Source organism: Heterodontus francisci, chromosome 22 (assembly GCF_036365525.1).
Source record: "Heterodontus francisci isolate sHetFra1 chromosome 22, sHetFra1.hap1, whole genome shotgun sequence".
In the NCBI taxonomy this organism is placed as follows: domain Eukaryota; kingdom Metazoa; phylum Chordata; class Chondrichthyes; order Heterodontiformes; family Heterodontidae; genus Heterodontus; species Heterodontus francisci.
Genome location: NC_090392.1, coordinates 58466682 through 58483138, shown reverse-complemented (window position 1 = coordinate 58483138; position 16457 = coordinate 58466682). Strand labels below are relative to the sequence as shown.

At 44.3% G+C, this 16457-nt stretch overlaps 1 protein-coding gene across 3 annotated transcripts in view; it reads left to right on the top strand.

The window, feature by feature from the left end:
• The window catches only part of jhy (junctional cadherin complex regulator), a 104258-nt gene that overhangs the window by 84172 nt on the left and 3629 nt on the right, over nucleotides 1-16457 (top strand). For 2 of the 3 annotated variants that reach the window (XM_068053885.1, XM_068053884.1), the window contains exons 7-8: nucleotides 5491-5581; nucleotides 6485-6621. In XM_068053885.1, coding sequence (XP_067909986.1) covers nucleotides 5491-5581; nucleotides 6485-6621 — 228 coding nt within the window. Of the gene's footprint in view, nucleotides 1-5490; nucleotides 5582-6484; nucleotides 6622-8264; nucleotides 8721-16457 lie in introns of those variants that run through there. The other variant, XM_068053882.1, reaches the window with a different exon arrangement.

Sequence of the window (16457 nt, the reverse complement as noted above, 5' to 3'; positions counted from 1 at the left end):
TGATACTGGCATGGCAATGATGTTATTCCATACGTTGGCAGTTCTGAAAGGCCAAAGATGTAATGAGAGGAGCCACGATTGGTACATGCTGGCACATTTCATTCACACAGTAAAAACAACGCACATGTTAGTGAAGACGATTTTGTTTTCGACCTTTCTACATTGTTGTGTCGCCCAAGCAGATCCATTTGTGTCTCGATGCTTTTTGGAAATGCTTGCGGATGCTGCTACGCGGTGCCACTTCTGCGCTAGCAGCCTGACTGTAGGAAGGCTGCTGATATGATGGCCTTTTGGTTGTGTATGACTTTAGCAGTTGTACCCTGTATGCATGAGGCCTAGAGGGCCCCAGCTGGCTGGGAGAGTGATTGTCCATCCCCTTCTGGAATTGGATCCTTTGATGCTGGATGGCCCCATGGCTATTCGCCTCCTCTGCCATCTCCAGCTTGTTCAGGCGGGAGGGCCTCTTCTTACCATTGCTAGTGAAAAGGACCTCCCGCCTTGCCCACACAGCCTGGAGGAGAGTGAACAGGGAGGCTTCGGTGACGCATGGGTCACCCTAGAGCACCCCTCTGCCATCCTCGATTTTGGTGTAGTTCTTAATGGTGACTGTGCCGTGTAACTGCTTTAACTTCTGGCTGCAAGGTTTTCTTGCACATGTTTGATAACCAATACAGGACTAGTGAGGAAATCTGTGCTGTTGTCATGGTTTTCAACTATTACACATCGATACATGTTCACGAACACTTTGCTTCTGTAGCAGCTGCTCATAGTGGTGTAGTATTTCGAGTTGACAATGCAGCTAGAATATGACCATATTTTCCTGTTTTTTACAAAGATCGTTTAATCGCAGTTACATGCCTTTTCACGTAACAATTAGCAGAGGAATGAATACAGATTCCAAATGCATATTAGTCTGAAGCTTTTCACAGTCAGATGATTAGAAGTCCATAGTTTGTAAGTATTCTTCAACTATGGCTTTATTTCTGTTGTGTTTTTGCCTTTTATGGTACATTTAAGTCTCACCTACTGGAATGTGCAAAATTAAGATTTTTCACCCAGGTGCAGCACACCTACAAGAAGCAATGTAATACTTGAGTGGAAGAAGAGGATCGCAACTTCACAGGACACTGGGACACAACAGGGTAAGTATGTGGCAGCAAAGCGGAAAGTGCTGTGGAAACTCAGCAGGTCAGTCAGCATCTGTGGAGAGAGAAGCAGAGTTAACTTTCAGGTCTGTGAACTTGGTCGCAGACCTGAAAGTTAACTCAGCTTTTGTCTTCACAGATGCTGCCTGACTTGCTGAGCTTCTCCAGCACTTTCTGCTTTGCTGCCAGATTGACAGCAGCCCACTCTTCAACAGTGAGGCAAGTATTCTCTGACAGCTGTCAGGAAGCAGGTGCTGGGGCACTTTAAATAGGACCCCAGCACCTGCTAAACAGCTGTCAAATGGTTCCTTACTGCGCCGGATGTCCCGACTCTCCTCATGTAATATGAAGGGGGGGTAGGGCGGCTCAGCGCAGTGATGCTAATGTGCCCCCGCGCGTAATATCGCGGGGGCTCTGCGGCAGCTGCTGAATGCAGGCACCCCGCCAAGTTTAAAGGGCGCCGCACCTGAATAAAATTCAGCCCTAGAGGTTCACACACACACAAATAGGTTACAGAGTGGGGAAGGATGGAATTGTTGAGTTATAGTCCATAGAAAAAAGGGGTATACAGTCTGTGGAGTTTGGTGATTCGGCTGGCTTCTAGCTGAATTCAATGGTCCTGAGGCTTTTAGTTTGAAGAGGTAGATGACTGGTTCAGTGGGTCTTGTGGAAACAGCAATGTGGATGATTTCCTCCAACGGGGTTTCTGATTGTAGCCAGAGAAGGCAGAGGTAGTCAGTCAATAAGCAAGATTTGAAAGCTTTCAAGCTGGAACAGAGAGAGAAGGACCCCATTTAGGATCTGCGCATATCAAAGTCCAGTTGCTTCTCCTCTGCTGCAGAGAAAATACCAGCTTAAAAAACCACAGATGGGGAGGGCTTGTCACATGGCAGTGACTAAGTGATTCAAACATAGCAGTTAACAGTATTTCTCTGCTTGTTAAAATGGACAGGTAGTTCCCTTAAACTTTCTGGGTCTTGGTTCTTGCTGGGAAATGCACAAACATTTTGTCTCCCTCCTCACAGTCCTTTGTAATGTAGGATAACAGTGTAGCAAACTAAGTGATCATCTTGAGCTGCTAGCAGTCATCCTGTTTTAAATGTCTTTTAAGTTTTTTAAAAAATATATAAATTCAGATCTCCAGTCAGTGGATTAAAGCAAATTATCATTCAACGAAACATATTGGCATAACATACTACTGTTTACCCACATCAACATGGTGGTAGACAAATATCAGACTGGTTTTGTTTTGTGATACTATCCTGTGTCACCCCTAAAATCCCCATCATAAATTTTCTTTCAAAACATTGAAACCTTAAATAAATTCTGCTTCTATACTTAATGAGTTGTGCTATTATACAGTTTAGCATTATTGTAGGAGATAAAATTACAAGTCTGTTTAAAGAATTAGTTAACTTATAGTGATCTTATTAAATTACTGAGAATTATAGTTGGAATTTAATTTTTTTTTAGCAACATGGTTATCAAATTTTATATTTTTGTACATACTTCCAAATCCACGTTTTGCATGTGAGTGTACACTTTCTGCAGTGTTTGTTGTCCTGGTGATTATATATGTAGATAGGTACCTGAGTGATTTGTCAGCATGTAATCTGAGTTCAGTTGGCAGTTATAAATCATTCGAGCTTCACTTTCGCAGTTCATGGTATTGTCTGAACCCTCAGTAAGATTACTGCTTAGTAATCGTTTTTAGCAGTGGTTTGAGTGCATTGCCAAATCCTGTGAGTGGCTTAGAATTTGTACTATGACAACAGGATATCAGCTTTGTATATGTTCAGCAAGGGGCATAAACACGCATCTATTTCGTGAACAAATGCAGTTGATAGATTCTTACTTCCTCCTTTATTTTAAACAAGTTAAGTATACAGATAGCACTTTTGTCATATCAATAATCTACTTGCATTAAGAGGAATTGTACAGTTTGAAGTGACATTGGGACTCAGAGATACTCAGTTGATGTTAACTATGACATGTGTGAATCAACAACCTTTTGGTGTTGGTTGGCAATTAAGAGTTTAGTACTTTCCTGTTTACTCGTTTAGGGGGCACATTCATGATGTTGGTTGAGCATTAGAACGTACCGGTGAAGCTGCCGGCAAAGTGTTAAAGTGATTATCAGAACCATGACCAAACACACATTTAAAAGTTAACTTAAAGCTCCACACAGACATAGTAAACAGAAGTAATGGTTTTTGCATTTTTGAGCTGGGCATTTTGTGTATTGCCTGCTGACTGCCCTGCAGACTAGCTTTGAGGATTAGTCACTGACTATAGCATAAATCTGTCTGATTCATCCATTCTCCTCAGTGCTGTAATAATTGTTTCCCTTTGTATTTACTAATTTTGTCAGTCTTGTGCCTCTGAGGTATTCCTTTACCAAACAAAATGTGATAATCTTGTTACTAAATGTGCAGAAGAAGAGGCTCTAGCACCTATTCGACTGAGAGCTGACGTTTGCACCAGCACCATCTCCACTGTATGCTTTGCATTTATACTGGAAGCAAAAATGGTATCACTTCATCCTCCAGGCTCACATTTAAAATTTACCCAGAAAACACAATTGGAAGAAAAGACCCCATTTTCTGGCCATAACCCTTAATCCCATCTCTCTCCAGCTATTTTCAACTCTTTAACTGATTTATGCCATCTACTTCAATGGTCTGCTTTGGCAAATTATTCTACAGTTCTATTATGGCCAGGATGAAAAAGATCATCTTGATTTCCCTCAGCCTGATTTTTCTTTTTATTCCTAACCGCTTCATTTTTAACTTGTTAATTTGAACTGTTCACCATAGTGAACAATTTCCTTGAATCAGCTTTCTCAATCCCCTTCCTAATCTTGACATTTTCAATCAGGTCACCTTAGAAGACTCTTCCGATGAAAGCAAAACCAACTGCCATAACTTTTCCTTGTACATAAATTTGAAAAGGACTATCTGATATTGTCAACTTTCAGCTTGCAACAAGTTAAGAGGAGAAATTTTAGCTAGGTCCTGACTCTCTTCTGTTTTCAAGTACAATCAGTAACTCCTCTATTATGGATTGTTATTTAGCCAACTAGGTGACTCCATGCACGAAAGCTGAAAACACATGACTTTTCCTGAGTAAATTTATAATCTCTTTCAAAATTTCCAAGTTTTACATCCTGACTTAGTTTCTTCTGATTTCCCTAATGCTACTGGAGACAAACAATACAATCACTGCTTACTGCTAGAATTAATTGTCATCTTCAACAAACTAGGACTAAAATGAGGTTAATACTGTCAAATGCATTGTGTTTTATAGTCCTGTGACAGGACAAACTTTTCCCCAGTTCTTGTGTAACTGAATGGTTTCTCAGCGATGTACTTAGTGGCTGATAGTAATCTGTATAATGAAGGATGGTATACTTCAGCATGTTTACAGTGTAAGAAAAATCTTTGTCTTTATTTTTAAAAAGTGCTCACAAGGCCAGCTAACTTCTTGTTTCAATTATGAATAAAATTTTAGGTAAACTTCAATTTGTCACTGTCTTCAAATCCCTTCCGAGCCTGACTTCACTGTACCTTAACTTTCAAACTCCTCCAGTTTTACAAGCTTAAACACATTTTTGATTTCCAACTCTGGCCTTTTAAGCAATTTGCCTTCCCTTTATCTTACTATTGGCACCAGGGGCTTCAGCTGCTCCAGCCCTACTCCCGCCCTACTCCCTCCCTAAAACCCTCCACTTCTCTCGCCACCTTAGAAACCTTTGCAAAATTCAGTCTTTGTCAAAGTTTTTGTCTCTTTTCCTAACTTTTTCTTCCTACTCTATAAAACACCTTGGGGGTATTTTCTACACTAAAGGTGTTATATAAATGCAATTTCTGGTTATTGATAACTTGTCAAGAAGGAAAGATGAACCTGGTAAGTACCAGAATCAGTGTCATTATATTCTTTGCTAGTCAGGAACCACAGATAGATAGGTTAAGCTAATCCTTCCATGGTGCAACCACATTTTGGGTCAACTTTCATCGCTTCAATGTCATAGTCTTGGTTTGATGGCTGAAGATAGCAAACAGTTCGAGATAGCTGTGCCCCAACTGGCAATAACTCTTGAAACACAAATTCTTAGCTTTAGCTATTTGCATTACTTTGCTGTATTACAATTATTTATGAAGTTTATGGAGAATAAAAAACAATGAAGAATGTCAAATCATTCTCTGTTTACTCACTGTCAGTTCATCAATTTCTCCAAACCTCATGCACAATCTTTATAGTATTCACTTTTATTTCCAATTCTAATTATTATAAAATAAGCTTAAATAAACTTAGTTGATCTTTATCCCATTTGCTTCCTGTTCAGCCTTATACACTGAGAGACTACAAGGACCTAAAACAGGATATGAAACTCGGAGGTTTGGGACCAGACTATAAATCTGCTCAGGAAAAGGCAAGTGTTTTCAGTTCTGATGTAAAATCATCGACCTGAAACGTTAACTCAGTTTCTCTCTCCACAGATGTTGCCAGACCTGCTGAGTATTTCCAGCACTTTTTGTTTTTATTTCAGATTTCCAACATCCACAGTATTTTGCTTTTATTTAAGTGTTTTCAGCTTTTGTGTATATATTAACATGGGCCGGGGACAGTTAAAATGAAGCAGGGACTTTCCCACCCCAATCTAGGTGACTGCAATTTTTAATTATTGACAATGCCAGCGGGGCCCTCTTTAAGTATCTTTAAGATCTGATGATATAATGGGCCCCAAACTTCCATTTTAACTTTTGGCCAGAGCAGGGGTGCCTTTCCTGCCAGACCAAACCTACTGGGAACAGCAGCCAGGGCCAGAAGAGGCCCAGCGATTTACACTTTTAGTTTCCTCGAGGGCCTGGTGAAGTAGGAGTGCTCCTACAGGCCCCACAAGGAAACCTTGGGCCAGCTCTGCCCCAGGCATCCCCCCAGCCCATGGTTGACTTCCTCATGGAGCCCTCCTTGTGCTGGGAATTTTCCCTACTGGTGATCATCAGTTGCTTCCTACTGCCCAAATTCCCACTCCCGTCCAGTAGCCAGGCAGCAATTCCTGCTGGGTTCAGGTGGGAGTCTTATCTTGTATACTGTAATTAAACATCAAATCCTCTGCATAATGTTATGTAGAATTCCACAGTGTGTGGTTTCTCTTGTGGTGCTGGGTGCATGGTACAAAAGACGCAACATAATGGAAGAACTGCAAGAGATGAGAATGGGAAAAGTCACAATCTTTTTTTTTTATTCTTCCTTTCCTTCAGAGCTAAGCAAAGTTTATTCTTTCCTTCCATTCCTGTTGCTGACATTTGTTTTTGTGTGTTTGTCTGTTAAGGCAGAGAAAATAAAACGGCAAAAGGAATATGCAAGACAAATTAAAGAACAGAACTTGAAAGTTGGCTCCAAATCAATCCCATCCCTGCTGAAACCACCCCCAAGCATTGAAAACAAAGCTGCAACTTCACGGCGGAAATTGGTACGTAAAAAATAAGTAAACAATGTTGTATCACCATCATAGCAATATTTATTCATTGGTTTATGATGAAAAAAGTTATGACATTGAAAAGAATAATTTGGAATTAAACTAGCGAACAGGAATGTCATACGAACATCTGAAACATTTAAGTACTATTATTGTATTTTAGGTGGATATTAAAAAAACTACCACACTGATGTACCTAATGAATTTTCTTAAGTTTTGAGAATTTCTTTTGAATAAAAGCTATAGGGCAAGAATTTGGAATCATGTGCGCCCATTTTTTGGGCACTGAAAGTGCTCTTAGAGCTCCAAATGGCATCCACAGCACATGCACACTTCTGGGGCGAATTGTGCTGAACACCGTATTGGTGAGGACATCAGTATGTGCATGCAGTGAACTGCTGGCTGGTGTATGCAGAGCAGGCGGATCATGATGTCAGTCAGCATCCAATGCTGATTTGATGCCAACGGTGCCATTTTGGAGCTCAACATTCCAGCTAACACCTCTTAAAATGCCGCGTTTTAAGAATGTGCGTTCCTCAGCAGGAAGGACCTCCATCAGCATTATTTAAAGGGATCATCAAATACTTACAGGTTAGCTGCTGGTTGGTTTCTTCTAACTATTGCTTTGATTCTACAAGTGTTTCTATAGTTGTTTAAAGTTGCAGAAGTCTAAAGGGAGTGGCGTGGCATGTGCTAAAGGACTTTTAATTGAGGCTTCTGCACAAACCAGTTGCTCCCAGACTGGATGTACTAGTAGGCATTCCCCTTGGAATACAGCATGACTTAAGAATGAACAGAGGCAACGCAGTGCAGGATAAACTGCTGGAGGGAGAGTAGGGCTCTCAGGAGGAGACAAAATCCACTTAAGCTGTTCAGGAAGCAATTCTCTTACCTGAACCTCAGCAAGGAACAATGTGGGAGATGTCTGTGCTTCAGAAAGGACATCATCACTGAAATTTGCCACCTGCTGCAGACACAACTGCAACCACAGAGCAGAACAAGAACCACATTGCGGTGGCTGTAGCAATGAACTGTTATGCGTCTGGCTCTTTCCAGGCTGGAGCTAGCGACATTTGCAACATCTCGCAGTTTGCAGTCGACTGTTGTGTAAAGGAGGTCACAGAGGCTGTCCAATCAATGAGAGATAACTACATTTCATTCTCTCTTTCCAGAAAGAAGCAGGCAGAGCACATGACTTCGCTAGGATTGCAGGCTTCCCCAAGCGACAGGTTGCCATTCACTGCACGGGGTGGCACAGTGGTTAGCACCGCAGCCTCACAGGTCCAACGACCTGGGTTCAGTTCTGGGTACTGCCTGTGCGGAGTTTGCAAGTTCTCCCTGTGACGGCGTGGGTTTCCGCCAGGTGCTCCGGTTTCCTCCCACAGCCAAAGACTTGCAGGTTGATAGGTAAATTGGCCATTGTAAATTGCCCCTAGTGTAGATAGGTGGTAGGAGAATGGTGGGGATATGGTCGGCAATATGGGATTAATGTAGGACTAGTATAAGTGGAACGACTCCACTTTGCTCGAGTTGCTTTAAACAGGCTCCAGAAGCTGGCTGTGCGTGTCTACCCTGAGGCAGAGTGTTGCTTTCGAGCAGAGAGATCCACCATTGACATGCTGTTCTCCCTTCGCCAGCTACAGGAGAAATGCCGTGAACAACAGATGCCCCTCTATGTTGCTTTCATTGATCTCAGCAAAGCCTTTGACCTCGTCAGCAGGCGTGGTCTCTTCAGACTACTAGAAAAGATCGGATGTCCACCAAAGCTACTAAGTATCATCACCTCATTCCATGACCATATGAAAGGCACAATTCAGCATGGCGGCACCTCATCAGACCCCTTTCCTATCCTGAGTGGCGTGAAACAGGGCTGTGTTCTCGCATCTACACTATTTGGGATCTTCTTCTCCCTGCTGCTCATGCGTTCAAGTCTTCAGAAGAAGGAATTTTCCTCCACACAAGATCAGGTAGTAGGTTGTTCAACCTTGCCCGTCTAAGAGCAAAGACCAAAGTATGGAAAATCCTCATCAGGGACCTCCACTTTGCTAACGATGCTGCACTAACATCTCACACTGAAGAGTGTCTGCAGAGACTCATTGACAGGATTGTGGCTGCCTGCAACGAATTTGGTCTAGCCATCATCCTCAAGAAAATGAACATCATGGGACAGGACGTCAGAAATGCTCCATCCATCAATATCGGCAACCACGCTCTGGAAGTGGTTCAAGAGTTCACCTACCTAGGCTCAACTATCACCAGTAACCTGTCTCTCGATGCAGAAATCAACAAGCACATGGGAAAGGCTTCCACTGCTATGTCCAGACTGGCCATGAGAGTGTGGGAAAATGGCGCACTGACACGGAACACAAAAGTCCGAGTGTATCAAGCCTGTGTCCTCAGTACCTTGCAGGACCGTATCTCCAACACAGAAGTCCTTGAGGCGGCCAGCATCCCCAGCATATACACCCTACTGAGCCAGCGGCGCTTGAGATGGCTTGGCTGTGTGAGCCGCGTGGAAGATGGCAGGATTCCCAAGGACACATTGTACAGCGAGCTCGTCACTGGTATCAGACCCACCGGCCATCCATGTCTCCTCATTAAAGACGTCTGCAAACGTGACATGAAGTCCTGTGACGTTGATCACAAGTCATGGGAGTCAGTTGCCAGTGATCGCCAGAGCTGGTGGGCAGCCATAAAGGCGGGGCTAGAGTGTGGCGAGTCGAAGAGACTTAGCAGTTGGCAGGAGAAAAGACAGAAGTGCAAGGGGAGAGCCAACTGTGTAACAGCCCCAACAACTAATTTTATCTGCAGCACCTGTGGAAGAGTCTGTCACTCTAGAATTGGCCTTTCTAGCCACTCCAGGCGCTGCTTCACAAACCACTGACCACCTCCAGGCGCTTACCCATTGTCTCTCGAGACAAGGAGGCCGAAGAAGAAGAAGAAGTATAAGTGGGTGGTTGTTGGTCGGCAGAGACTCGGTGGGCCGAAGGGCCTGTTTCAGTGCTGTATCTCTCTATGACTCTGTGACTTTGCGGGTGCCGTACATCAGTTCTGCCCTATACCAGAACTGAAAGAGATTCCACTCCATCAACATCCAGCTGGTGTGTAATGTCATGTAGGCCCCCCCCTGCCAAGAATGAGGCATATTAATTTTGTCATGTGAACATTGATTTTAAACTGTTGCTGGAGCGCGGAAGTGACTTGTTAAACAGATCAGCCGTGTCTGGAAAAAACATTTACATACTAACGGACAGTGCTTGTGGAAACAAAGGACCATACCCTGACACATTCAACCCACATGGACTTTGATCACCAGACGTTGAAGGTAAGGAAGCTCACATTCCAGGATGACTGCTAAAATGGCCGAATGGTCAAACCAGCTAGTCACATGACTAACCTGTTGGGTGTCCTGAGTTTTTCTGAATTGTACAGATAGTTTGAGAGAGACAGATTGTTGGCTCCTGGACTGTAAAGACCTCTCCTGGCTGGCTCACCACAGCCTCTGCTCCCATCTCTTTCTCACGGAACTCCAAATCCACTGACGACATGAACCTCAAGAGAGAAAAGTCTTCTACATCGAACAAGGTTTAAGAAGAATACTGGGCCTGAACGAAAAGCAAGACCTACCTACAATCAAGGACTCTACAGTGAGCTCAAAGAACAGTAACTAAAACCATCTTCAGATATTGCCTCAAACTTTTCACTTTATTTCTTCTGCTCTTTTCTGTCTCTATCTGCATGTGTGTATCGCGTATGCATACTAGCGTGGGCATGTCGCGTATCCGTAGGCATTAGCCGAATTAGAATTTAAGTTTAATAAAGTTCAACCTTCTTTAAACCTAAGAAAACCTGTTTGGCTGGTTTCTTTGCCTTACAATTGGAAAGCAGTGAACAAGGATTCTGTAAGGGGGAGCTAAAACAAAACGGTGTGTTTAAAATTAAACCCTGTTACGAACCCTAGACCCTTTCTCACCTGGTCATAACAGTGACCATAGGCAATGAATCATACAGGCCAATGCCCGGTATCCTGACAGCATTTCATTCTGTGGCAGTCCACTACGCTGACTGAATTGAGACATCACAGCAAACCATCGGGTGACTACTGGGTGACAAGGCTGTCCACTGATGACATCCGTAAAGAACTCATCAGCGTACAGTATCAGCAACCGCAAGTCCAATTCCTGATTCACCAACAGTCCCACATCTTACCTTCCTTCCGACACTGACCATTACAACTTCCGCTTGGCTACAATACAAAAATAAAAGCCACTGCAAAATAAACATTCTAAACCAGATTGATAAATAAAATCCTGCCATGTTGCATACAAAAGTCATCGATTACCCTTGTGTGTTCCCTTCGTGCCTGCCTTCCATGTGTTATTTCTGGTTCTACTGTTCATATGCTGTGCAACCCGTGACTGCAGCATGACTAGTAGAAGGCTGATGATTTTCAGTGAAAGGGACTGCAGATGGCCTTGGAGGATGACCTCAGCAGCTCTGGCCTAGAAGGCCTATTTGCTGACTGCACCACCTCGGCATGGGCGACAGAAGCCAGGGTTGGCTGACGGACAGGCAACAGCAAGGTCACTGGCAGAGCGGCGGGGATGGGAGGATGAATGCTGTCATCCTGAGAGAGGAGAGCACATTTGTGCTCCATGGAGCCACTGTCACTCTCCTTGGGCAACGCCTCATAAATCCTATCAATCTGTTGGAGGGCAGATTGTTGGATTACTGTGACACCCTGCAAGCCCCTTTGCACACTTTAATCCACAGCCACGATGATAACATTCTGAGCTTGCACGGCAACAAGCCGACCTTGCATGATAGCAGTCTGAGTTTCCACTGCAGCACACAGTCATTGTGTGGCTGCTGCTTATGCAGCAATGGAAGCAGCAACATCAGCCAATCGATGCTGCATCATGGTTGGGTCCACACGTGTGCAAACGGAGTTGCCACTGCTTCCATGCTGCAAAGGATGCGCTTTAAGCACTGTGCAGAGCCCTATGCAAAGTTCGTGCCTGACACCTTGACATTGACCACAGCTTCCCAATGCACCAAGCATTTAGTTGTGCATATCCATCGGTCTTCTTCTGTAGACTGCCCCGTCAAAGTGCTCATCTGAGCCCTCTGCAACAGAACTCATGTGCGATCTGACAGCTTTGCTATCCTTGCCCCCTGTCCCAGCTACTGGCAACTTGTACCCAGTGTCGCACCATATGCAGATCCCACCTCTATGCTATCCCCTAAATTACGTGCAGTGTCAGTATCTGAGCTGGTGGCTGCGAGTGTGAAATCAACTGAGGGTGCGCCTTCGTTATCACTGTCTTTTCGCTGTCCCTCCACTGGCTGACCAGGTTGCGCTTATGTATCTGAAAGGAGAAAGGCACGAGGGTAAGGTTGTGGATGGGAGTGGGGGGGGTGGGGGGTGGGTTGCATGCTTCTGCCATCTGCAGCTTGTAAATCAGAAGGAAGTGTGGGATGAGGGGAAGGTGGAATGTGAGAAGGAGGATTAGGTTTGAGGAAGCTGTCATCTTTGATGGTTTCAGCCCCACTGCTGGCTACAGCCTCAGCAATGGCATCTGAATAACGGCCTACACCGTCTCCTCCATGGGGGTTAGGACATGCAGGAAAGTCTCTCCACCTCCAGTTAGCTTCTGTTGCCTCCTGTTGTGGGCCACCTTATCCTGCAAGACAGATGGAAGTGTGTCAGTGAGCATCGTGCAATTTTTTGGATGATGTGGCTGTCATAGCTGGCCATATATGCAAACTGTGAGATATGGCTGTGAGGCTTGCACACTGCTTAGTATGTGAGGGTGCGTCGAAGCATATGAATGTCACATATGAGTCCTAACTGATCGATAGAAATTGTTGGTAAGTCAGTGATGGGGTGTGGTGCATTGAGCAGTATCTGAGGCAAGTGGTGCAGCTGGTTGGATATGGCATTTGAAGTTGCATTCGTAAGGTCATTGAACTTTATTTTTATTTTATTTTATTTAGAGATACAGCACTGAAACAGGACCTTCGGCCCACCGAGTCTGTGCCGACCAACAACCACCCATTTATACGAACCCTACAGTAATCCCATATGCTTTACCACCTACCTACACTAGGGGCAATTTATAACAGCCAATTTACCTATCACCTGCAAGTCTTTGGCGGTGGGAGGAAACCGGAGCACCCGGAGGAAACCCACGCAGACACACGGAGAACTTGCAAACTCCACACAGACAGTACCCAGAATTGAACCCGGGTCCCTGGAGCTGTGAGGCTGCGGTGCTAACCATTGCGCCACTGTGCCGCCCATCTTGAGGTGCTGCATCCAGGTCCTTAGGGCTTGACATTGACTGCACAGCTATCTGTTCCCACTCCCTTATCCGCATGTGTCAGGAGGACCTCCTGGCCCCCTGCAGATGCAGATCATCTCTCCTCCTTTCAAACTCATCCACGAAGACCTCCGCTGCAACATCTGAAAACGTTGGAGCCCACTGTTTCCCATGTTGTGTCATTCTTCAGTGTTTCCCAAGTCAGAATCACTTCCTGCACAACTACCAGCACCTGCTCCAGCCATAACTCACCTCCCCTTTAAGTAGTGCATGCTAGATTTAGGTGGTACTAACCCCCGCTAATGCATCCAGCCAAGTAACAGTGCAATTTGCATTGGCTGAATGCTGAAATAATTAAAGTAAGCAAGCAACAACAACTTGTATTTACATAACACCTTTATTAGGGTAAAACATCCCAAGATGCTTCACAGGAGCATTATCAAACAAAGTTTTACTTTGCGCTACATAAGGATATATCAGGGCAGATGACCAAAAGTTTGGTCAAAGAAGTAGGTTTTAAGGCCCATTTTAAAGGAGGATAGAACGAGAGTGGTAGAAGTTTAGGGTGGGAGTTCCAGAGCTTAGGGCCTTAACAGCTGCTTATGGTGGGGTGATTAAAATCGGGGATACTCGAGACAAGATTTGGAGGAGTGCAGATATCTCAGAAGGTTGTAGGGCTGGAGGAGATTGCAGAGCTAGTGAGGGGCGAGGCCATGGAGGGATTTTATTACAAGGATGAGAATTTTAAAATTATGCCGTTGCTTAACCAGGAGCCACTGTAGGTCAGTGAACACAGGGGTGATGGGTGAACGGGACTTGGTGTGAGTTAGAACATGGGCAGCAGTGTTTTGGATGACCAAGTTTACAGAGTGTGGAACATTGGAGGCCGGCCAGGTGTGTGTCGGAATCGAGGTGACACAGATAAAAACAAAATGCTGCAGATGCTGGAAATCTGAAATAAAAACATTAAGTTCTGGAAATACTCAGCAAGTCAGGCCGCATCTGTGGAGAGAGAAGCAGAGTTAACCTTCTGATGAAGGTCATAGACCTGAAACGTTAACTCTGCTTCTCTCTCCATAGAGGTAATAAAGATGTGGTTGAGGGTTTCATCAGCAGATGAGCTGAGGCAGGGCAGATTTGGGCGATCTTACGGCAGTGGAATTAGGCAGTCTTCATGATGGCGCAGGTGTGTGGTCAAAAGCTCATCTTGGGGTTAAACATGACACCCAAGATTGTGAACAGACTAGGGAGAGGAGTTTGTGACAGTGACCGAAGACAATTCTGTCTTTCCAATATTTAGTTGGAGGAAATTTATGCTCATCCAGTACTGGATGTCAGACAAACAGTCTGACAATTTAAAAACAGTGGAGGGCTCAAGAGTGGTGGTGGTGAGATAGAGCTCGGTCATCAGCGTTCATGTGGAAACTGATGCTGTGTTTTCGGATGACATCGCTGAGGGGCAGCATGTAAATGAGAAGTAGGAGGGAGCCAACAATAGGTCGTTGGGGGACACCAGAGGTAATGGTGTGGGAGTGGAAGAGAAACTATTCTCTGGCTATGACTGGATCGATGAGTAGAACCAAGTGAGTGCAGTCCCACCCAGCTGGACAAAGGTGAAGAGACATTGGCAGAGAATGGTATGGTCAACTATATCAAAGGCTGCCGACAGGATGTGGAGGGATAGTTTACCTTTATCACAGTTACGAAGTTGGCGTTCTGCCTGCAACACAATCTTTTTTTTTATTTTTAGAAATACAGCACTGAAACAGGCCCTTCGGCCCACCGAGTCTGTGCCGACCAAGAACCATCCATTTATAGTAACCCTACAGTAATCCCATATTCGCTAACAGTAGGGGCAATTTACAATGGCCAATTTATCTATAACCTGCAAGTCTTTGGCGGTGGGAGGAAACCGGAGCACCCGGCGAAAACCCATGCAGTCACAGGGAGAACTTGCAAACACCGCACAGGCAATACCCAGATTTGAACCTGGGTCCCTTGAGCTGTGAGGCTGCGGTGCTAACCACTTTGCCGCCCTAAACTTCACAGAGGCAGTACCCAGAAACGAACCCAGGTTTCTGGAACTGCGAGGCTGCGGTGCTAACCACTGCGTCGGTGTGCTGCCCTAATTGACGGACACGTTTAAATTGGGCATTGTGATTCCTGTGTCCATTTTTGGGGCAATTGAATCTATTCCCTGTATTGTTTACAAAACATTATGAGGGGTTAAATTTTCAGCCTGTTGCCTATGGAAAAGGATAAAATCTAACTGAAAAGATAACTTGAAATGATGTCCTGGTTTTAATAACCATGCCCATCTTATAGAATTATATTTTAATTATTTTACCTCATGTTGTCTTGTATATCTTTGTTTTATCCTCTAAAATCAAGGGACCCATTCGTGTCAGAATAATACATGATCAGACCTATAGATAGGAGATATATAAGCCTAATTCTTTAGCAATTAATGTATTTTTCCTAGAAATCATCCAGAATTAAAGAATCTTACAATACAGAAGGAGACCATTCAGCCCATTGTGCCTGTGCTGGTTATTTGAAAGAGCAACCTAATTAGTCCCACTCCCCTGCTCTTTCCCCATTGCCCTGCAATTTTCTCCCTTTAAGATATTTATCTAATTCCCTTTTGTATATTACCATTGAATCTGCTTCCACCGCATATATTTATAGAAATGTTCGACCAACTGAGGTACTGTGATTTTAATCCCTCTGCAATGCTTCTCCTTTAGCTTTAGAAATTCTAGCTACAAACCTATTCTGCACTTCAATCTGCATGATGAAACGTTATTGTGGTTTGAACCCAGTAGTATCTCTGTTTTACTGCCCAGATAATAAAAGCTTTCTATGAAAAATAGAAAAATATATTTCACAAAAGAATCTGTGTCTGCAGCTGCTGTGACTGGAGCCTTCACTACAAGCATTGTGATATGGATATCATAAGGGCGCTACTACTAAGCCACTTATCCACATACTATTTAAGGAGATTTTATCATGGTTTCTGTCATCAGTTTTGTTTAATATCTTGGTGAACGAGAAGGATGCTTCTATGGATGTTACAGTTTTCTTTTCCCCCTGCCACCCATACTGGGGGATGAATTTTCCCAGCCCCTCGACGCCGTGGGTTGTGGTAGGGAGGCCCGTAAAATGCTAGCGGGAGCGACCCGCTACGACCCATGACGCCGAGAAGGCCCCACTGGATATTAGCGGCGACGAGGCCTCGATGTGGCTTGCCGGCGGTGCCTTCATTATAATATTGAAATCAGCCATATTAACATGCAAATTAACTTACCAGCAGCCGCCGGCTGTCCCATGCTGATTTTAAGGCCAGCCAGCCGCAACTCGCACATCTTCAGAACTCCGCAGAGCACGGCGCACTGAAAAAATTCAGCCCTCGGTCTCAGAAATCAATTTTAACACAAACCTTTGAGAGTTGATCGGAACAGTAAACTTACCTCTGCCTATTGTAAAATTCTGTTTTGCAACCAGAAT